This window comes from Rhinoderma darwinii, chromosome 1, assembly GCF_050947455.1.
Source record: "Rhinoderma darwinii isolate aRhiDar2 chromosome 1, aRhiDar2.hap1, whole genome shotgun sequence".
Taxonomy (NCBI): domain Eukaryota; kingdom Metazoa; phylum Chordata; class Amphibia; order Anura; family Rhinodermatidae; genus Rhinoderma; species Rhinoderma darwinii.
The window spans coordinates 458422597-458447161 of NC_134687.1; the positions used below are offsets into that span (position 1 = coordinate 458422597).

The 24565-nt window shown below is 42.8% G+C and overlaps 1 protein-coding gene across 1 annotated transcript in view; it reads left to right on the top strand.

Moving 5' to 3' along the window:
* The window catches only part of LOC142657579 (uncharacterized), an 80298-nt gene that overhangs the window by 32105 nt on the left and 23628 nt on the right, over positions 1 to 24565 (top strand). Inside the window, exon 2 of the mRNA XM_075832693.1 lies at positions 19722 to 20656. Within this exon, the coding sequence (XP_075688808.1) occupies positions 19722 to 20656 (935 nt within the window). The remainder of the gene's footprint in view (positions 1 to 19721; positions 20657 to 24565) is intronic.

Here is a 24565-nt window from a genome sequence, read left to right on the forward strand (position 1 = left end):
TCTTCTCTTTTCTGCAGTGGATATTCTGGGCGAAAAACTGCATTTCAATTTGGTGCGGTGTTTCGGCTGCAATTCCCTGCGACCACCAGGACAAATATGCTGTAAACCTTTTCGCAACATATCCGCCCTGAGTATACTTACTCTAATACGCTGCTGATTTTCAGCACGGAAATGCCCACATGGAAAGTCCACAGCATTTTCGGTCCGTGTGACTCCAGCCTATGAACGTTCTTGAATCATGCAAAGATTCCATAAAGAGGGTGTAGTAGGCCGTTTTCCCTTGTCAGACTTTAAGGCATTTCTCCGCATTTAAATTGCCGGTGGGCAAACCTTAACCCTATTTGCCACAAGTATTTTCATGCAGCAAATCCGCAGCGTATTACAGTACCAGCAAAGTAAATGAGATTTCAAGAAATCTCATCTACACGGTGCCAATTTTTTCTGTGCGTAAATTGACCTGCGGTGCGTATTTTAGAATCTGCAGCATGTCAATTTATCTCGCGTTTCTGCTTGCGAATTGTATCTGCCTAGTGCTGTGGAAAATCGAACCAAAATCCGCAGCATAAAAACACGGCGAAAACGCAACAAAAAGTAAAAAAGCATCGAAAAACGCACGATTAGGTGCGTTTTTTACCTGCGCATTTCCTGCGTATTGCTGCTGTGGCTTTGGTGCATATTTTCCACAGCAAAATGCGCAACGTGGGCATATAGCCTAAAACCGCACCTATTTCCGCATCAAAATGTAAATACGCATCAAAAACTGCACCATTAGATTATCCACATCAATTTACGCAATGTGTGCATGTAGCCTAAAGCTACGTGCACACGTTGCGGAATTTGGTGCAGGAAATCTAATCAAAACCGCAGGTAAACGCAGGTAAGATCTGCAGCGACTGGTACGTCTTTAAGTGCGGTTTTTACATTTTGGTGCTGAAGTAAGAGCGATATTATGCTGCGAATTTTGGTGCATTTTTATTTTTAGAAACCGGTCAGACACCATTCGCAAGCGGAAACACAAGATAAATTGACATGCTGCAGATTTTAAAATATTCACCGCAGTCGAATTTACGCAAGGAAAAATTCAGCAACGTGAAGATGAGATTACTTAACTTTTTCAAGACCGAGCTCGTTTTGGCCTTCAGGACCAGCCCCATTTTTTCAAATCTGACGTGTCACTTTATGTGGTAATAACTCTGGAATGCTTTTGCCTATCCAAGCGATTCTGAGATTGTTTTCTCGTGACATATTTTACTTTATATTAGTGGAAAAATTTGGTCAATAAATGCATTGCTTATTTGTGAAAAACACCAAAATTTAGAGAAAATTTGCAAAAATTATGATTTTTCTAATTTTAAATGTATCTGCTTGTAAAACAGATAGTAATACCACACTAAATAGTTACTATTTCACATATTCCATATGTCTACTTTATATTTGCATCGTTTTTTGAACATTATTTTATTTTTCTAGGACGTTACAAGGCTTAGAACTTTAGCAGCAATTTCTCACATTTTCAAGAAAATGTGAAAAGGCGATTTTTTTACAGGGACCAGTTCAGTTCTAAAGCGGCTTTGAGGGCCTTATGTACTAGATAGACCCCATAAATCACCCCATATTAAAAACTGCACCCCTCAAAGTATTCAAAACAGCATTCAGAAAGTTTCTTAACCCTTTAGGCGTTTCACAGGAATTAAAGCAAAGTAGAGGGGAAATTGACAAATTAATTTTTTTTTGCTGCAATTCATTTGTAATACATTTTTTTCTGTAACACAGAAGGTTTTACCAGAGAAACGCAACACAATATTTATTGCCCAGATTCTGCCGTTTTTAGAAATATCCCACAATCTGTGGCCCTAGTGTGATAATGGACTGAAATACCGGCCTCAGAAGCAAAGGAGCACCTAGTGGATTTTGTGGCCTCCTTTTTTAGAATATGTTTTAGGCACCATGTCGGGTTTGAAGAGGTCTTGTAGTGCCAAAACAGTGGAAATCCCCCAAAAGTGACACGGTTTTGGAAACGACACCCCTCAAGGAATTTATCTAGGGGTACAGTTAGCATCTTGACCCCACAGGTCTTCTGCTATATTTATTGGAGTTTCCTGTGAAAGTGAAAATCTACTTTTTTTTCTGAAAAAATATAAAAAATAAAAATATTTGCAAGGAATAAAGAATAAAAAGCACCCCAAAACTTGTAAAGCTACTTCTCCCGATTACAGCAGTACCCCATACGTGGTACTAAACTGCTGTTTGGACCCACGGCAGAGCTCAGAAGGGAAGGAGCGCCATTTGGATTTTGAAGCGCAGATTGTGCTGGATTGGTTTTCAGTGCCATGTCGCGTTTGCAACGCCCTGGAGGGAGCAAAACGGTGGAAACCCCCCAAAAGTGACCCCATTTTGTAGACTACACCCCTCAAGAATTTTTCAAGGGGTGTAGTTAGCATTTTGACCCCACAGTTTTTTTGCTAAATTTAGTGGAATTAGGCCGTGAAATTGAAAATCTACTTTTTTCTGAAAAAACATAGAAATGTTTAATTTTTACAATGAATAAAGGAGATTAATCACCCCAAAATTTGTAAAGCAATTTGTCCTGATTACAGCAATACGCCATATGTGGTAATAAACTGCTGTTTGGACCCACGGCAAGATTCAGAAGGGAAGGAACAATATTTGGCTTTTGGAGCTCAAATTTAGCTGGAATGGTTTTCGGGTGTCATGTCGCATTTGCAAAGCCCCTGAGGTACCAAAACAGTGGAAACCTCCCAAAAGTCCCTTTAGGGGACTGGAACGAGCGATCATTAGGTCGCTGGTACAATACACTGCAGTACTAATGTATTGCAGTAGAATAGCATTTTTACAGGCTCCTGTAACAGCGCGATCGCTGTTCCTTTCCATTAGTCCCGGGTGTCAGCTGTAATACACAGCGGACACCTGCAGAATATGAATCGGGCGCAGCGCATGAGCCCGCTCCATATATAACCCCCCGCACCACGACATGCTATTAAGTCGTGGTGCGCGAAGGCGTTAATGCGCAGCGGATGGTGCAAAGGGCAAATTACAATTTTCCACTGATATGCCATTTTAATGCGCAACATATGTTGTGCCCAGTTTGTGCCACTGAAGACAAATACCTCATACAATGTTGAGCGGGTTCTCCCGGATATAAAATATCATATATATGTGGACGTAAGCTGGTGTTTGGGCACGCTGTGGGGCTCAGAAGGGAGGGAGCGCCATTTGGCTTTTGGAGCGCAGAGTTTGCTTGGTAACTGTTCTGTTTGGGGTTTTGCTGGTATTTCAGTTTATGATGTGGGGGTATGTGTAAATTGGGCAGAGTACATCAGGACATAATAAAAGGGTATAATAATTAGGTAAATAAATAATCCGCGGATATGTGGACAATGTCGCACTGATAAATGGCGCCCGATCTTATCAGCTTTTGGACACTGCACAATTTCTGTTGCTATATTCTGAGAGCCAGAACTTTTTTTAGTTTTTCTTCACCGGAGCCGTGCGAGGGCTTATTTGTTGCGGGACAATCTGTCGTTTTCATTGGTACCATTTCAGGGTACATGTGATTTTATTTATTTTTTATCACTTTATATTAGATTTTTTTTTTGCAAGCAAAGTGACAAAAAAACAAATTCTGACAATGTCTTTTTTTTTTTTTTACACTTTTCACCGTGCGCTATAAATGACATTTTACTTTATTCTGCGGGTCCATACGATTACGGCGATACCAGATGTATATAGTTTTTTTTTTATGTTTTGTGGCATTTGCGCAATAAAATCACTTTTCGATAAAATTATTTATTTTTTGTGTCACCATATTCTGAGAGGACAGGGAGCTTACGAGGACCGGCCTCCGGCTGGTTCTCATAGGCTGCTGTGCATGGCAGACCCGGGGGCCGTTGTATGGCCCCCGGTTTTGCCTTTTAACCGATTGCAGCACCTGCAATCGGTCCCCGGGAAAGTTTGTTGTAGCAACAAACTTTCCAGTTTGTTATAGTAACAAACTTTCCAGTTCGTTGCTACAACAAACTTTCCCTGCGATCACATGACCGGGACCTGAACCAATTAGGTCCCGGTCATGTCTCCGGGACCAGAGGCAGGGGTTAACAGCGCGATCCGGGTGTCAGCGATACTCTGAGACACCCGGATCGTGCTTTTAACACCCACCGTGAATTTACGTCGGCGCTGCACAGAGCCCAGCAAGCGCCGACGTGAATATACAGTGGGCGGTCGGGAAGCGGTTAAAATCTCATTTACTTTACTAGTACTGTATTACGCTGCAGATTTGCCGCAGGAAAATATGTGCGGCAAATCCTTATGTGATACTCATCGTGTGCGTTTGGCTTAAATCTACGCAGATCAATGGAAGGGCATGCAAAATGCACTGCACTATATAATGTAGTATTATATTGTGGCATTTTTATCTCCGTACAACCTATTGATATGGTGAGCTAAGTGACCTAAATGCAACACAGTTGCGCAGGTCTGGACAAAGTATGGACTGTGCATGCGGTGTGTACTGATAGCAATTTTATAACAGAGGGCTCTTGTACTCCTAGGAGTAAATGAACAGATATTTACTCCTACAGAGGTCTTATTTCGCCAATCATGTCTGTGTGTTGCATCCCAACTCCTTTGAAGGGTCTTGTCAGAAATTCTAGTACGGTCTAGACGTGTTCTTCAATGGTTATTATAATTATATTTATCTCAGCAATAGTAAATCCTTATTTCTGCAATAGTTTTTGTTTTGACACCCGCATTTTCCTGACTCTGCTCACCCTAATGTGTAGATTCCCAGTGGCACTATTTATTGGAACCAGTCTGTATTGCATATTTCACTAATTGCAAGTAGCAATTTATTTACTAATTAGACAACATTCTTTACTAATTGCACACTAAATGTACGCATTTTTTTTAGGCGACAAATTATTTTCTTTTAAAAAAAGGGTTTATGGAATCTCCTGTCCCAATTCCTCACAAATGGCAGCAACAATAAATTAGGACAGTTTTTTGTTTTTTTTGTTATTTCCGCCATTTAGCGATTATATTAGTATCCGCATTGTCTTTTTAATTGCAGGTCTGTGCCATCATTACATAGGTACAAATGTTAAAAAATTAGGTCAGATTCACATCACGTTTGAGCCCTACATTTATCGTGCACGTCGAGAGAGCTCCCGACGTACACAATAAATATGTTCATAGGGCTCCATTAGCCCGACAGGGTCCAAAAGAGTGTCCTTTCTCCCTTAGTTGAGCTGGTATGCGTCAGTACACCTATAGCTCCTATAGCGGGGACCGATCGCTGTGTCCCCGCTGATTAACCCCTTAAAAGCCGCATTCAATAGCGATCGCGGCTTTTTAGGGGTTAAGCTACCATCGCCGGCCTGCTACATGATAGAGGCTGGCAATGGTGACTATGGCAACCGGACACCTAACAACGGCGTCCGGCTATGCCATCGACAAAGTCAGGACCCACTATGCTTGCTGTCAGTGAGTAGCTGACAGCTCTAATACACTGCACTACGCATGTAGTGCAGTGTATTAGAATTTCGATCAGGGCCTCCTGCCCTCAAGTCCCCTAGTTGGACAAATTAATAAAATTAAAAAAAGATGTGTAAAAATAAGAAAATAAAAGTTTTAAAAGTAAAAATCCCCCCTTTTCCCTTATCAGTCCTTTATTATTATTAAAAATATATAAACAAACTATACATAATTGGTATCGCCGCGTCCGTAACGGCCTGAACTACAAAATTATTCACAATTGTTTGGTCACTTCACCTCCCTAAAAATGGAATAAAAAGAGATCAAAAAGTCACATGTACCTAAAAATGGTACTGATCGAAACTACAGTTCGTTACGCAAAAAAATAAGTCCTCGCACGGCTTTATTGATGGAAAAATAAAAAAGTTATGGCTCTTAGAATATGGTAACACAAAAAGTAAATTATTTTTTACAAAAAGTATTTTATTGTACAAACGCCATAAGACATAAAAAAAACTATAAACATATGGTATCGCCGTAATCGTATCGCCCCGCAGAATAAAGTGAATGTCATTTATAGCGCACGGTGAACGCTGTAAAAAAGATAGACTAAAAAAACAATAGTAGAATTGCTGTTTTTTAGTCACCACGCCTTTTAAAAATAGAATAAAAACTGATCAAAAAGTCACACACACCCCATATAAACTATAATTAATTCCTTAAGGGGTCTAGTTTCCAAAATGGGGTCACTTTTGGGGGGTTTCCACTGTTTTGGCACCACAAGACCTCTTAAAACCGGACATGGTGCCTAATAAAAAGGAGGCCTCAAAATCCACTAGGTGCTCCTTTTGCTTCTGGAGGCTTCCATTAGCGCGCTAGGGCCACATGTGGGATATTTCTCAAAACTGCAGAATCTGGGCAATAAGTGTTGTGTTTCTCTGGTAAAACCTTTGGTGTTATAGAAAAAAATTGTATAAAAAGGATTTTCTGACAAAAAATAATGTAAATTTCACCTCTGCTTTGCTCTAAATTCCCTTGAAACACCTAAAGGGTTCATAAACTTTCTAAATGCTGTTGTGAATACTTTGAGGGGTCTAGTTTCTAAAATGGGGTGTTTCATCAGGGTTTCTAACTTCAGAGCTGAACTGGAACTTAAAAATAAAATAAAATGAGGCAATACTTTGCTTCTTACATTATACTGATAATGAGCTGCGCCCACCCCGAGATGACCCCAGTTTTGACCGTTTGTATAAATGGAGACCCCTTTTAGACCCTTTCAGTGCCCGGTTTTTCCAAGCATACACCCCCGAGAAGTGTATTTCTATTGACGAGTCCCTGGTACATTTTAAGGGGAGTCTTTAATTCTGCCAGTACCTGGCGGGTAAGAGGGCAAGATATGACGTGAAGATGTATAAGTTGTGCGAGAGTGCATCAGGGTATACCTACAAATTTAGGATATATGAAGGGAAGGACACCAGTATTCAGCCCCCAGAATGTCGTCGTCCCCCCTTACTGGGAGTTAATGCAAAAATTGTGTGGGATTTGGTGCACCCACTGCTGGACCAGGGTTACCACCTCTGCCGGGATAATTTTTATACCAGCGTCCCACTCTTCAACTGCCTCTCTTTCAGGAGTCCTGCGGCATCCGGCACTGCTAGAAGAAATCTGAGAGGCCTCCCTAAGACACTGCTTGGGCAAACAAGATAGGGTGAGAGCAGGGCACATTCTAGCAGCAACATATTGTGTGTCAAGTACAAGACAAGAGAGAAGTCCTTGTATTGACAACAATACATGCCCACACCAGTACCCATGTACCTGTAAGAGGTACCAGTACAGAGACCCCCAAACCAGACTGCATCCTGGACTACAATAGGTACATGGGAGGGGTGGACTTGTCAGATCAAGTCCTGAAGCCCTACAGCGCCATGCGGTGTGGTATAAGAAGCTGGCCGTGCACATCATACCGATGGCATTGTACAATGCGTACGTGCTACGTCGATGTACAGGCTAGACGGGAACTTTCCTGGAATTCCAAGAGGTGGTTATCAAGAAACTAATTTTTAGGGACCAAGAAGGGGGGGGCACCCAGTACTTCTGGAACGAGGCCACACGCATCGTACCAGGGCAACACTTTCCAGGAGAAGTTCCCCAAACTGGCTAGAAGGGAAAAAGTCAAAAGAGGTGCAAAGTTTGCTATAAGAGGGGAATAAGGGAGGACACAATATATCAATGTGACACGTGTCCCGAAAAACTAAGGCATTATGAAAGTGTTTTAAAATGTATCATACATCCCTTGATTTTTAATCTACCCCAGTTTTATTTACCCTTATGCACTTTGCACAGCTTATCCTCCCTAGTCTTTCCCTTCTGAGCCCTGCTGCGTGCCCAGGCAGCTGATAACAGCAACATTGAGGGTATTACCCGTGAGAACCCACATTACAGTTTATGGGGTGTATATCTCCGGTGAAAATGCTCACTATACCTCTAGATGAATGCCTTAAGGGGTGTAGTTTTTAAAATTGGGTCACTTCTTGGGGGTTTCAACTGTACTGGTACCTCAGGGGCTTCTGCATACATGACTTAGCACCAGAAAATCCCCAGTAGGCAAAATGGTGGTCCTTTCCTTCTGAGCCCTCCCATGGGCCCAAACGGCAGTTTATCACCATAAATGGGATATTGCTGCACTCAGAACTAATTGGGCAACAAAATGAAGTATTTTATTTCTTGTGAAAATAAGAAATTTTTAGCTAAAACTACATATTATTGGAAAAAAAACAAAACATTTTTAAATTCCCAGCCCAATTCAAATAAGTTCTGTGAAGAAACTATGGGGTCTAAATGGTCACATTACGCATAAATGAATTCCTTGAGGGGTGTAGATTCCAAAATGGGGTCACTTCTGGTGAGTTTCCATTGCTATGATACCTCTGGGGCTCTGCAAATGCGACATGGCACCCGAAAATCAATCCAGCAAAATCTGCACTCCAAAGAACACACAGCGCTCCTTCCCTTCTGAGGCCTCCCATGGGCCCAAACAGCAGTATATCGCCACAAATGGGGTATTGCTGCACTCAAGAGAAATTGGGCAACAAAATGAGGTATTTTGTTCCCTGTGAAAATAAGAAATGTTGATGAAAAATGTCATTTTTTATATTTCACAGCCCAATTCAAGTACGTGCCGTGTAAAAACTGTGGGGTCAAAATGGTAACCACAACCAAAAATTAATTCCTTGAGGGGTGTAGTTTCCAAAATGGGGTCACTTTTGTGGGATTCCTACTGTTATAGCACCTCAACACCTCTTCAAACCTGGCATGCTGCCTAAAATATATTCGAATAAAAAAGAGGCCTCAAAATGTACTAGGTGCTTCTTTGATTCTGGGGCTTGTGTTTTAGTCCACGAGCACACTAAAGCCACATGTGGGACATATCTAAATACGGCAGAATCTGGACCATACATATTTAGTAGTGTTTTTCTGGTAAAACCGTCTGTGTTAGGGTATGTTCACACGAGGTCATTACGTCCGTAATTGACGGACGTATTTCGGCCGCAAGTACCGGACCGAACACAGTGCAGGGAGCCGGGCTCCTAGCATCATAGTTATGTACGATGCTAGGAGTCCCTGCCTCGCTGCCAGACAACTGTCCCGTACTGTAATCATGTTTTCAGTACGAGACAGTTGTCCGGCAGCGAGGAAGGGACTCCTAGCATCGTACATAACTATGATGCTAGGAGCCCGGCTCCCTGCACTGTGTTCGGTCCGGTACTTGCGGCCGAAATACGTCCGTCAACTACGGACGTAATGACCTCGTGTGAACATACCCTTACAGAAAGAAATGCAATACAATTGAAATTCAGCAAGAAAAATTTTATTTGCAAATTTCACCTCTACATTGCTTTAATTCCTGTGAAATGCCTAAAGGGTTAAAGAAACTTTCTAAATGCTGTTTTGAATACTTTGAGGGTCTAGTTTTCAAAATGGGGTGTTTATGGGGGTTTCTAATACATAGGCCCCTCAAAGCCACTTCAGCACCGAACAGGATCTTAAAAAAAAAAAAAAGCCTTTTGAAATTTTCTTAAAAATATGAGAAATTGCTGTTTATGTTCTAAGCCTTGTAACGTCCAAGAAAAATAAAAGAATGCTCAAAAAACAATGCAAATCTAAAGTAGACATATGCAAAATGTCAACTAGCAACTATTTTGGGTGGTATAACCATATGTTTTACAAGCAGATGCATTTCAATTCTGAAAAATTTAATTTTTTATAAATTTTCTCTAAATTTTGCAATTTTTCACCAATAAACACAGAATATATCGTCCAAATTTTACCACTAACATAAAGCCCAATGTGTCACGAGAAAACAATCTCGGAATCGCTGGGATAGGTTTAAGCATTCCGACGTTATTACCACATAAATTGAAATATGTCAGATTTCAAAAATGAGCTCTGAGCCTTAAGGCCCAAACTAGGCTGCGTCCTTAAGGGGTTAAGATCCCTAACATTCTGACATGTTCTGCTTGTCCGTTTCAAAAATTAGTAGACCAATCAATATATATATCTTTTTAGGCTGGAGCTACATGGAGGCTTTTCATTGCGCAACTTTCCAAACGTAACTATCAAGCCACAGCTGCAGTCCAGAGAAACCCTTTTAGTTGTATGCAGCTGTACCTAAATTGGAGAGTTGCGCTGCAAAAAGTCTTCATGTAGTCTCAGTCTGAACCTGCAAAGCCGTTATTTTGTTTGTCAGGGAAAGAAAGTCACAGGTGACTACAGTGTTTACTTTATGTTACAGAAATAGCAACTCTACTGTGTGAGGACCCCATCAAGCAACTACCACGTAGTTGCCAACAGTTGAATTTTTTTTCCAGGGACACTTAGGGTGTGGCTTATTTGGCGGGTGTGGCTTATGTGGGCATGGCTTATATGGTGGGAGTGGCTTTCTTCCCAGAATTTCTGCATAGAAATAAACAAACAAAAATGTTTGCACTAATTTGGCTGGTGGCCATTATCTCTCTGGTTATCCGGTTGTTCACAGGCAGGTGATGTCTTATTAGGGCTAGGTAATCTGTTCTGACCACCACTGGTAGCGTAAAAATCACACTCAGTACCCCATGTAGGTGGTGCTCCACACGGCTCCCTGTTGATATTGCCACACACCTTTTCCTGTAGGTAATGCCACAGTTCCCACTGTAGATAGTGACTGACACACACACACACACACACACACACACACACACACACACACACACACACACACACACACACACACACATCCCCTTGCAGATAGTGACACACACACACACACACACACACATCCCCTTGCAGATAGTGACACACACACACACACACACACACACATCCCCTTGCAGATAGTGACACACACACACACACACACACACACACACACACATCCCCTTGCAGATAGTGACACACACACACACACACACACATCCCCTTGCAGATAGTGACACGCACACGCACATCCCCTTGCAGATAGTTACACACACACATCCCCTTGCAGATAGTGACACACACACACATCCCCTTGCAGATAGTGACACACACACACATCCCCTTGCAGATAGTGACACACACACACATCCCCTTGCAGATAGTGACACACACACACATCCCCTTGCAGATAGTGACACACACACACATCCCCTTGCAGATAGTGACACACACACACACCCCCTTGCAGATAGTGACACACACACACACACACACACACACACACACACACACACACACGCACCCTTACAGATAGTGACACACACGCACCCTTGCAGATACTATCTCACACACACACACACACACACACGCACACACACCCCCTTGAAGGTAGTGAGACCCGCACCCCTTGCAGATAGTGACACACCCGCACCCCCTTGCCGATAGCGACACACCCGCACCCCCTTGCCGATAGCGAAACACCCGCACCCCCTTGCCGATAGCGACACACCCGCACCCCCTTGCCGATAGCGACACACCCGCACCCCCTTGCCGATAGCGACACACCCGCACCCCCTTGCCGATAGCGACACACCCGCACCCCCTTGCCGATAGCGACACACCCGCACCCCCTTGCCGATAGCGACACACCCGCACCCCCTTGCCGATAGCGACACACCCGCACCCACACACACCCTTGCCGATAGCGACACACCCACACCCACACACACACCCTTGCCGATAGCGACACACCCACACCCACACACACACCCTTGCCGATAGCGACACTCGCACACACACCCTTGCCGATAGCCACACACGCACACACACCCTTGCCGATAGCCACACACACACACACACACACACACACATCCTTGCCGATAGCCACACACACCCTTGCCGATAGCCACACACACACACACACACACCCTTGCCGATATCGACACCCGCACACACACCCTTGCCGATAGCCACACACGCACACACACCCTTGCCGATAGCCACACACACACACACACACACACACACCCTTGCCGATAGCCACACACACCCTTGCCGATAGCCACACACACACACACACACACCCTTGCCGATATCGACACCCGCACACACACCCTTGCCGATAGCGACACACGCACACACACCCTTGCCGATAGCGACACACACACCCTTGCCGATTGCTCCATTGGGGCTCCCCCTAGGCGGGGAATACCCAGTTAGAGTGTTCCCACTGTCACCACATCGGTGCCCCCGCAGAGAATTTGCGGGGCGCCGTTGGGTTTGCCTGTCAGTTTTAGGATATGTGCACACGACCTCTTTTCAAACGTAATGGAGGCGTTTTACGCCTTGAATTACGCCTGAAAAGACTGCTCTAATACGTCAGCAAACATCTGTCCATTGCTTGCAATGGGTCTTACGATGTTCTGTGCAGACGAGCTGTCATTTTACGCGTCACTGTCAAAAGACGGCGCGTAAAATTACGGCCGCGTCAAAGAAGTGCAGAACACTTCTTGGGACGCAATTGGAGCCGTTTTTCATTGACTCCAATGAAAACCAGCTCCAATTACGTCCGTAAAAGAGGCAGCGAAAAACGCGTGCACTTGTAAAAACGTCTGAAATTCTGGAGCTGTTTTCTCCTGAAAACAGCTCCGTAATTTCAGACATATTTGGTGTTGTCATGTGCACATACCCTTACACTGATAGGCAATAATTCTTTGGTATACTAAGTATACCAAAGCGTGTTATAAGCGATCAGCAGATCGCATAGTCAAGTCCCCTGGTGGGACTAAAAAAATAAATGTTAAGCAGTTAAAGAGGCTCTGTCACCATATTTTGCAACCCCTATCTGCTATTGCAGCAGATAGGCGCTGCAATGTAGATTACAGTAACGTTTTTATTTTTAAAAAACGAGCATTTTTGGCCAAGTTATGACCATTTTTGTATTTATGCAAATGAGGCTTGCAAAAGTACAACTGGGCGTGTTGAAAAGTAAAAGTACAACTGGGCGTGTATTATGTGCGTACATCGGGGCGTGTTTACTACTTTTACTAGCTGGGCGTTGTGTATAGAAGTATCATCCACCTCTCTTCACAACGCCCAGCTTCTGGCAGTGCAGACACAGCCATGTTCTCCCGAGATCACGCTGTGTCGTCACTCACAGGTCCTGCATCGTGTCAGCCGAGCGAGGACACATCGGCACCAGAGGCTACAGATGATTCTGCAGCAGCATCGGCGTTTGCAGGTAAGTCGATGTAGCTACTTACCTGCAAATGCTGATGCTGCTGCAGAATCAACTGTAGCGTCTGGTGCCGACACGATGCAGGACCTGTGAGTGACGTCACAGATCTGCACTGCCAGAAGCTGGGCGTTGTGAAGAGAAGTGGATGATACTTCTCATCAGAGCGCCCAGCTAGTAAAAGTAGTAAACACGCCCCGATGTACGCACATAATACACGCCCAGTTGTACTTTTACTTTTCAACACGCCCAGTTGTACTTTTGCAAGCCTCATTTGCATAAATACGAAAATGGTCATAACTTGGCCAAAAATGCTCGTTTTTAAAAAATAAAAACGTTACTGTAATCTACATTGCAGCGCCTATCTGCTGCAATAGCAGATAGGGGTTGCAAAATCTGGTGACAGAGCCTCTTTAAATAAAGTTTATGAAAAAAAAAAAAGATTACAGTAAAAGGAAAATAAAACCACTTTTTTTTACCCAAAAAGTGGTTTTATTTAGTAAGTGTCAAAACAAATAACACATCCCCGCGATCTTAACGACTCGAACAATAAAATAAACACATTAAACCGCCGGATGAACGGTGTCCAAAAAAATCGTAGAAAACAACGGTAAAATTATTTATTTTCTCCCATTCCCCCCCCTTAAAAAAAAAAAAAAAAAAAAAAAAAAAGTTAATCAATAAGTCCCATGTACCTCAATCTAGTGCTAATGAAAATCACACCTTGGCCTGAAAAAATCAAGCCCACATATGGCCATATTGACGGAAAAATAAAAAAGTGACGGCTCTTGGAATGCGGCGATGCAAAAACAAGTAATTTTTTTCTTAAAGGGTTTTTATTGTGCAAATGTAGGAAAACATATAAAACCTTTTATATAATTGGTATTCTCGTAATCGTCCCGATCCATAGAATAAAGGTAACATGTTATTTACGCTGCATAGTAAACTGTGTAAATTTATAATGTGAAAAATCAATGCTGGAATAGTTGCTTATTTTCAATTCTCTCCTAAACTAAAGTTAATATATTCTATGCATCCAAAAATCGTGCACTTGAAAAATGCAACTCGTCCCACAAAAAACAAGCCCTTATATGGCTAGGTCAACGGAATAAAAAAAAACTTCCGACTTTTAGAATGCGAACGTGAGAAAACAAAAAATTAATCCTTGGTCATGAACGCGCAAAATGGCCTGGTCATTAAGGGGTCAAAGGAACACCACAAAGTAATGATAAACGTAAACGGGAGATAAACTTGCCCCCACTGTGTGTCAGTCTGCAGTATTTTCTGCAATTCCAGAAACAAAAAGTTAAATTCTTGCAGAGAACACAGGTGTTCTTCTAATCCCTTTCTTATTTTCGGCTGGCTGGCAGCTGAGGTGCCATGGCTTAGGCTAGGGCTACACAGCGGCTTTGGGCGCGACACAATTGTGCTGCCAAAGATCGCTCTACCGCCTTGACTGCTTGGTTGCTTTGTTTGTTGCGACTGTTTTGTAGCGGTCGTGGCAACTTGCGAGTCGCAATTTGACCACATTCACTTTAACCTCTTAGTGACGTATTGCCTTCAACCCCTTAGGCGTATTGCCTTTTCACGGCAGTCACTAAGGGGCCTTAGGCTAGGACGCAGTCTAAGTCCTGCACGGGTATGCCGTGCAGGCTAGAGCCAGGGCTCGGCTGTCTGATGACAGACGGGCACCTGATCCAACACCCACGATTGAAGTTTACCAGGGCTTCGGGTCTATGCTAGGCCGCAAGCTGGCCAATCCCTCCCACCGACTCTTATCTAGCTCTGATTGGTTGCGGGGCGGTAACAAAGTCACAAGCCCACCCTGTCAAACCATCGCAGGCTCGGCCCGAGGGGTTTCTGTTTTTCTCACACGTTTTTCATTCTTTCACCGGTGGTAAACATCACTGAAGGATCTCTGGGAGCTGGTGTGCAGAAGTGATACATCACTTGCAATGTTTTCTGTTTCACGGGGGACACAGCACTTAGGGGGTCTGGTAGAATAGCCACTGGCTATAAGTTTTTTTTTGTAAAAGGCTTATAATAGGTCTTCAAAGAGCAAAGCTCCTAAGACCCAAAATGCCCCCCCGCCATTGTAACGCACTTTGCGTGTACGAGGTGTAGTACAAAGTTTCCATTTGGGCAGACTAAACCAGTCTGTATCCAGTGCTCTCCGCCTAAACCACTGCAGGATTCCCCAGATCCTACGGCTGGTGAGCGTGTTACCCCCCACAATGGGCGAATTCCCTCACCCAGGCAGTTGATAATCTTGCCCGTCTCTCTGAGGCCACAGCGGATGCCTTACAATGCCTTACTCAGCAGTTAACTTTGTAAATGTCTGGCCCCTCTCATGCCTCAGAACCCATTCAGGTCCCCAGACATTCTTCCCTTGATCGCACTCGTTCTAGTTCTCCTAGTGCTTCCCACAATGGGTCCAGGAAATCAAGGAGATATAATTCCTCCTCTGATTCATCTTTGAACAAATATGTTGCAGGTGTCCTTCATTCTTTTCATTCAAGAAAAATATCTGATCCAGCTTCTTCAGGGGGCGTGTCTCTCTCCAATTCAGAGTTTGAGTGTAACAGAAGCAAGTTCACTCCTCCTGCAGTGAATGACCTCATTCAGGCGGTGAGAGAGATCCTTACTAAGTTATTATTGCATCGCCACAGCTTGTCTTTCCAGATCACAAGGGATTTGACAAGCTGTTTTCTGATGCATGGAAACACCCTGACCAACCACTTTCAGCGTGGCTGCAGCTTCCATCAGATCCTCTTTTGCAGCATATTGGGTTAGCTCGACTAGTATTGAACTAGCTACTCAATTACAGACTCAATTGATTCAGGGGACTCAATGGCATGCCTCCCTGCTAGCTGCACGGCTTCTGCAGATGTCTAAATATGTCTGTGACGTCTGTGTAAAAGCTGCCCAATGGTCGGCAAAGGCCATGGCTAATCCGGTGGCTGTCCGCAAAGCAATTTGGACTAGCAACTGGGATACTGACAGTGCCTCGAGGAAGCTGGTTTTTGCCCTTCCATTTCCCCAGGATCTCCTTTATAGGCTTGACCTGGTTCAACAAATTTTTGAAGCTACCGGAGGAAGGAGCGCTTTACTGCCACAACATAGTAAAAGGCACCACCCAGCTCCCTCATCCAGAAGACCTTTCATTCATTTCAGAACTCGACTCCACCTCAGAGGCAAAACTCACGTAAATACCACCCCTTCCGGGCACAGAGGTTCTCCTTTCGGTCTAGGAATTTCTGGCAAACACGCAATAGACCCGCCGGACCTGCTCTGGTCCAGCGGCCTTCCACAGCCTTAAAGTTTGCCCTCACCCGAGCTGCTCCCTTGGGTGGGGGGGGGGGGGGGAAGCTGCTCTCTTTCCAGGAGACATGGCTCAAAAACATAAAAGACACCTGGGTGCGGGAGGTTGTGTCGACAGGCTGCAATTTTGAGTTTTCTTCTCGTTCTCCCGGGCGTTTTTTCCTGTCAAGCCATTGAAAACCTTCTCCAACGAGGAGTAATCGTTCCAGTGCCAACTCCAGAACTGTTTAATGGGTTTTATTCAAATCTTTTCACAGTACCAAAAAAGGACAGATCTCTTCCTCCTATTTTGGATCTAAAACGTCCCAACCGACATGTGAAAATCCGAAGGTTTCGCATGGAGTCTCTGATCGGTGGTCGCTTGCTTGGAGGTGGATGAGTTCCTGTCCTCAGACATTAAGGATGCTTATCTTTATGTTCCCATTGCTCTAGTACAGGGGTCTCAAGCCCACGGCCCGCGGGACACAGAGCTACTAGTACAGGCTCTGCTCCGGGACTCTGTGGAATTCCCTGACATCGCTTTCCATATATGGACAGTGTGGTCAGGGTTTTCACCAGATCCGGATTCCCATGCAGAGCGCTAGTATAGGCTCTGCTCCGTGACTCTGTGGAATCTTCTGACATCGCTGTCCATACATCGACAATGATGTCAGGGGCTTCCCCAGAGCAGGAGTCCCAATGATGTCAGGAGCACAGCTGGAGTCCCAGGAAGAGCCTACTAGCGCTTTCTCCCTGTTACTCCAGCTCTGGGGTTGCTCCTGACATCCATGCCCATATATGGACAGTGATGTCAGGAGTAGAGCTGGAATCCCAGGCAGAGTGCGGCTCTGCTCAGGGACTCCAGCTCTGGGCAAGCCCCTGACATCACTGTTCAAATATGGGCACTGATGTCAGTGGCTTCCTCAGAGTTCCGGCGCAGAGCCTATACTAGTGCTCTGCTCCAGGATACCGACTCTGGGGTTGCCCCTGATCTCACATTCCACATTTACTGCGCTATGGTCTCCAGTAAAATCAAGGACACCCTGATGCAGCCTATTAAAGTCAATGGGTTCCGTCGGCGGCGTCCGTTGTGCAATGGAACAGTTCCCTTGTTCTGCTCCTCTGATGCAGCAGATCAACAGAACACACAGACGCAGGTGTGAACATAGCTTTAGGAGTAATAAATGTAATTTTATTTTTTTACAAATAAAAAGGAAACCAAAAACCTACAAACTGATAGTTTTTAATAATTGCTTTTTTTTTTTTTTTAATTAGATAACATACAAATATATTTTCACCTATTCAAGAATAAGACTTTATATAATGTTCATTTCATGGGTCAGGCCTGGTCTTTATTTTGGCTTGTGCTTTGTTTTGCTACTAACTGTTTGAAAGGGTTATCCCACCACAACAACTTATCACTTATACAGAGGATAAGTCCCTCCGGCAGTCACTTAGAGATTGAATGTAGACGCAGCACCCATGCGCGACCGCCGCCCCGTTCATCCAGGGGACTCTGACCCTCCTTTCTTTTGATCGGAGGGGGTCTCATGGTGGGACTCCCAGCGATCAAATACTTTTCATCTATCCTGTGGATAGGTGATAGTTTGCTGAGGTGGTGTAACCCTTTTTAGGGGTTTTATAGCGATCTAAGTTCAGTTCAGTAGAATCACTGTGTCCAGGTGTTAAGGGCTGTAAAACGAACCCTAAAATTGGGCCAGTTTACATGCATCTGATACTAGAATAACAGTATCTCGCATATACTATCACTATCTTTATATCATTGTATAATGTATCTTATTCAACACTTGGGGTTCTGCTACTATACACATTTATGGTATTGTATATCGATAGTATATGCTGTAAATGTCTAATTAGTGGGGCAACCGATTTCTAAAACGAATTGGCCTTTGCCCACCAGATACCATGTGAACTGATAAATAATATGTATGTGATAAAACCTGTATGTATGTGATCTTTTTAATTTAAGACATTTTTTGTTATTTTGGTTCCTGACCCTCTTATAGCTTTGTGCTATAGTTCTGTGCTTCTCCTTGCTCTAATTGAAGTCACACGGTCCTTCCTCAAACAGCCTCGCTGTGGACGGGATTAACTTTCTGTGACTCCTGAGTAGTGATTGAGATAAACAAAGTACAGACATTCAGTTTTACTGTACCTTGAAATACCATATTTTCTAATTGTGGTTCTTTTTTATTATCCAGGCCTCAGTAATTAGTTTATTGGTAGGTGAGTCTGATTTAGGGTTGTTCTACTTCTTTGACAATCCATTTAAAGGAAGAGCAGCGTTTACTCTAGACTGCAGAAACTAATCTGTCTCAATATTTCATTAAAATAGTCGAATTGTTCTAAAGAGAGCTATTTAACATTACCATATATATATATGTTTTGTGCTTTTGCACATTGTATGTTTGGGTTCATTACAACTAAGTAGAAACTGTATTATCTAGGATAATATGTTAGGATTCTTTCAGAACTTCTCTGTAGTAGAGCCAGTTTTCCAATTTGTTAACCACCTGTATATCTTTTTAAAGATGTTCCCCATATTGTACATAATAACCAGATGTCTTCGAGAACAGTTTAAAATGTTTTTGTTCTTCAGTTTTTATTAGATGAATAAGAAATTCAATGACCTGGCCAGATCTAAATCTCCCTATTTAATGTGCTGCTAAGAACTGGCCAGCATGTTTCTATTACGTAATATGTTCTGCATGTGCAAACATAGAACCTTTTTTTCTGTCATTATATTAGGCTCTTTTCATACTTGCATTGGAAGCTACTGTCTGGTGTTCCATCTGCCATTCCGGTAAATTTTACAAGAGTAGCGCGTTCTGCATCACAATTTTTGTTATGAAAAATTGGCGGAACCAATAGTCAAACGTATCTGTCACAACCTCATTGCTTCTGTTATAAACAAAAGCTATGAGGCTAAAGTAAACAGAGCCAAAGATAGGAAAATGAGACGAATGGAAATCCAATTTTATTATTTTTATGTCATTTGCTATGACCATAAGATAAAACTGACATTAAGAGGATACCATTGAAGCAGATTGTTTTATAGGGTATTCTTGGCAGTAACCTATACTGGTAGATTGAACAGAGCGAGGTAAAATATACTTGTGTACTTCTCAGCCCATCTAGGCACGAAAAGTGTGTTTTGTTTGTATAAAGCATAATGTGTGACTTCTGAAAATTTTAATTTGTGTTCTACGCTATTTTATTACAGGTATATTATGATTGTGGAGCTGTACTTAACCCTTCAGGCAGAGACCTTATTTTATCTCCAGGATTTCCCAACAACTACCTCCCTGGCTCTCACTGTCTCTGGCAGATCTTGGTTCCTGCAGGTTCCACTATTGTGCTGGAAACTCTGGATTTTGATATATTTGATAACTCTGGCAATGATGAAGCTGCAACCAGCTACTTGTTTTCCGAATTTAGCACTCACTCTGAGTACAAGAGAGATGGAACCTCCACTTTTACAGATGATGATTTGTCAAATGATCTGGAAATAGGGTTGACAGCAGAAAAAAAGGGGTTTCAAAATGATTCCAGCAGCCAGGTGTCCACAGAATCCTGGTCCAAGAGTGATAAAGGAAATAAACCAATAAAAGAATTAAAGAATTCTGTCATGGATCAAAACCTTTTCAGTCAAGTGGCAAGCTCACTTTCTGCAGTTGCAAGGAAATTTGAAAGCCTGACTCAAGAAATCCACAAACCAATGCATCTTCTAGCAGCAGTCACAGATCGAATGGCAACCATTCCCTTCGAGCAGGTTAGTGAAGGTGCACCATCAAAAAGCGTTGGAACTGACCTCTTCACTACACCACCTCCAGTACCAGAAATGTGCCCGCTTGATGTCCTCTATATCACTGACCTGGTCACTTACTCTACTCGTTTTTGTGGAACCATTTCTCCGATAAATAAACGTCTGACCTTTGGTTCTCCTGTTGAGATGATCGAGGTGATTTTGGAGCTAATTACAACCACTAACCGTGGCCATGGCTTTGCTATCCTCTTCTCTTACCATAACCAGTCTTTGGTGACCACTATGGGTGTTAAGGAAAGCCGGGGCAGGGAAGGTGTTATACTGTTGGCTGTAATCGTTGCTACCATCTCGTTGGCTTTGGTTTTTTTGCTGGTGCTTTGCCTAACTTATAGGTAAGAATCTTCAATAATGTTTTTTAAACTACAAATTGTATATCCTTTTGTATGCAACGCCATAAATAGATGTGATACCAGTTAAAATCATGAATATCTTGTGAGCCAAACATCAATTAACAATTTGCCTGATTTTGGCAATGTGCAGGTGTTTGAGGTTTCAGAACTGAACAAAAAGAAATCTGGTAAAAGTACAAATATCTTTATTTTGTGAGTAAATGGGCCCTAATCATACATCTGTAGGGCATCTACAGCTTATTATTTGATGTTGATCGACAATTTCAGATACATCTACAGTCTTTGACTTACTGGTTGTAAGAAATAAAACTTACTACTGCGCAACGCCCAGTAATTTGTATGACATGTACAAAAGCACAAGTGATAGCTGTGATGATTTAGGCCTCATGCATGTAATATAATTCCGTACAACCTTTGATTTGTGTAAAACCATAATAGGACTCCTATACAATTGTATTGCCCTTTACTGTTCCCCCAAATGTCTCCGATTTCATATGGAGGCATATGGAAATTTTTTCTGTACGAACCCGACAAAAACAAGTTGGCATGTTTCATCTGACGCCGTGTGTCCGGAGATATTCTCCCCTAGAGAATAGCGCTGTATGTACAGCACTTGACAGAGTTTTGGATAGTTACACAGGACTCCATGTGCCGCAATACAACTTTGTGTGCTTGAGGCCTTGAAGTATGGTAAATAAGATGAGATTTTACACTGTAGTTGGCTCCTATATGTTCTATCCTTTGCATTCGCCCAGGCAACAGGGTCCATTAGGCCACTCACATAATTGAATAATTGAAGAAATTGAGCAGATTCTGCTGCCTGTCGATTTACACTACGTTTGATGAAAACATAACCTTTCGTGTGTCCTTATTAAGTCCTATTAATATGCCCCTACTTATTGCAACTATGTGGCACAATTAGTCTACAATGAATCCTTTCTAAGTTCACTATACATGTTACTAGTCAAACTGGAAATGTATCTCATTGGTCCACTGTCGGGCTAAGTGATGTCACAGAGTGTGTTAAATGTCACACTTCAAGAAATGTGCAGAATGAGCTTACCAAGAGCACTAAAATGCATTTTATACCTAAAAAGCAATCAATAGTTTGAGTATTCCGTAACGATCGATTAGTACAATTTCTTACTGTATACGTGAAGAAGATATATATTAAATTTAAGACTATATTCTCCTTTTTATTTGTATTCCTATTTTGTTTTATATAATATTTGCCTGGTAGACTCATTATAGTTTTAATATGTAACCACTTGTATATATTTCAGGCAATTTCAAAGGCCTAGATCATGTAGCAGCACATCATGACTTCCTGAAGTTGATACAAAATTGGCAATAGGCTATATCCAGTTCAGTCTACAGTGTCTATTGCACTTGGCTGTGTTCTTTTCTCACAGGCCAGAGGGTTTATGTGGGCCATCAAGCAGGCACAGGGAGGGCACAGTGCTTGCTGCCAATGACTGTCTTTGCTGGCTCATCTCTGTCTGCCTCTAGGAGGTACTGGACTGTATCCCTTGTTTACTGTGTGCTATGTCTGAAAGGGTCATTTGTTAGTTAGCCAAGAATTCTAACCCTATTTGGTCAATGTGAGTTGGCTTGAAAGAATGTGTTCCTTTTATTTTTTCTAGGCAGTGTCCTGCCAACAGGAGGCAGAGCCAAATGTATTCCACACATGCTAGTCTATTATGATGTATTGTATTCTATCCATTAGTTTGCAAATAGCTTGTTTTATCATATTGATCATTCCGTATGTCTATGTAGTGAAATTTACAGTGCAAAGTTTCATCGTAGTCTAAAAATATATTCATGTTTACATATAAGAATACAAATACCACACGCCACCAAAGTATATGCTGCCGTATGTCTAAATGATGAATATACAATTTGTGTTTTCATTTATTAGATATGATTCATTGAGTCTGTTTAACCTATTGAAAGCAATTGACATTCATATAGCGCATATCCATATTGCATCTAAGGCTATGTTCACACGGAGTATTTTGGGGGAGGAATATCTGCCTCAAAGCTCCAAACGGAATTTTGAGGCAGATATTCCTCCCCCAAAATACTCCGAGTGAATAGCAATGATCGCGCCGTTTTTCGCCCGCGGCCATTGAGCGCCGCGGGCAGAAAACACGCTTTCTCCTGCCTCCCATTGAAGTCAATGGGAGGTCGGAGGCGGAAGCGCCCGAAGATAGGGCATGTCGCTTCTTTTTCCCGCGAGGCAGTTTTACTGCTCGCGGGAAAAAGACGCCGACGCCTCCCATTGAAATCAATGGGAGGCGTTCTCGGGCCGTTTCTGCCGAGTTTTGCGACGCGGTTTCCGCGTCAAAAAACTCGGCAAAAGACCCCGTGTGAACATAGCCTTACCCTGATATCGTTTTTAATGTGTGTTGGGAGTTGATCAACATTAAACATAATTAGAGAATATAATATATTTGGGCATCTTTTGGGGTAATTTGTTTAATATTGAAATCAACTTTTTCTTTTTTTTTTACCGATTTTAAAATCACTTTTGTGATTTACTTTTTTTATTAGAAAAAATTCTTAGTTTAACTTCTGCAGCATCCGTGTATCACAGTACTTAGAAACTGCAGGAACCTGTTCTGAGCCGAGTATCAGTGAGCTGCATCAACGGCTCGGCTGACAGTCACTCCTGCGCGCTCCTATCGATTTTCGAAGATTAGTTTTAAACAAGTCAAAGTGGATCCACATAGACTTGATTGTAACTAAGCTAAGAAAATGTTATCTCCTTTCAAATCCTTAGGCCTCGTGAACACTTACGTCACCGTTTTCACGGCCGCTTTTGACTGGTCCGTGAACCCGTTTTAGCGGCCGTGTAGTTTCCGTGTGCACTCCGTGTTTCTGTTTCCGTGCGCCAAGCATGGTACTGTCCAGGGTGTCAGTACCATGCTCGGCGCGCGGAAAATACAATTTTAATGTAATAAAAAAATAAAATGTTCATACTTACATTCCTCCTGTCCGGCCTCAAGCGATGACGTTCAATCCATGTCGCTGCTGCAGCCAATCACAGGCTGCCGCGGCCGCTGCAGCCAATCACAGGCTGCCGCGGCCTCTGCAGCCAATCACAGGCTGCTTAAAAAAGCAAACAAAACACTCATTATGCAACTGTAGATGTATGTGGAATGAAGTGCCATAAATTGTGACACTGTCTAAAGTGTCTTTTCCCATCTCTCTCTATGCTTGTTGAGTTCTTACTGGTGTGATGCTAGTGCTATACCCGGAATGCTAAGCTAATCCGATGTCTCCTCATTTCTGCTCTCGGTCTCATCTGAAAGAGAGAGAGAACTTCAGCTGCATCCCCCTCCGCCTGGCCTTCTATTTACTTTAGACAGACTTTGGGGACTGAGCTAGCTTAGTTAAGGGTAGACCTAGCTAGTTAAGGGTAGACCATTCCAGAACATAATTGTGATCCATCAAGACTCAGGTTGCTTTTAAGCAGATGAGGATCTGAAAATAAAGATAAATGACTCTCATAAAGCAAATGCAGCGTATAAAATTATATATCTTACTGCTTGCAATTTCCACTGTGCAAAATGTAATTAAAAAATAATGTAATAGCAGTTCAGGAACAATTTTACAATAAAAAGAAGCTGAATTGGTTAATAAAGTATATTGCAATATTTATTGAAATCACCTGCCCTATACATTATTTTAAAAAAAAAATGAAATTATCGTTACTGTCACGTTGGGTGCGTGGGCTAACAGGACACAGGTCAAAGTCTATAGTTCGAAGTTGCCACAGGTATACCGATTTGGACAGTAGCAAGACAGACTCAGCTGAGACTTCTGCAGCAGGCAGACACCAGGCGTGGTGTAACAGGACAGGCTTAATACTTAGCGCAGCTCGACTCC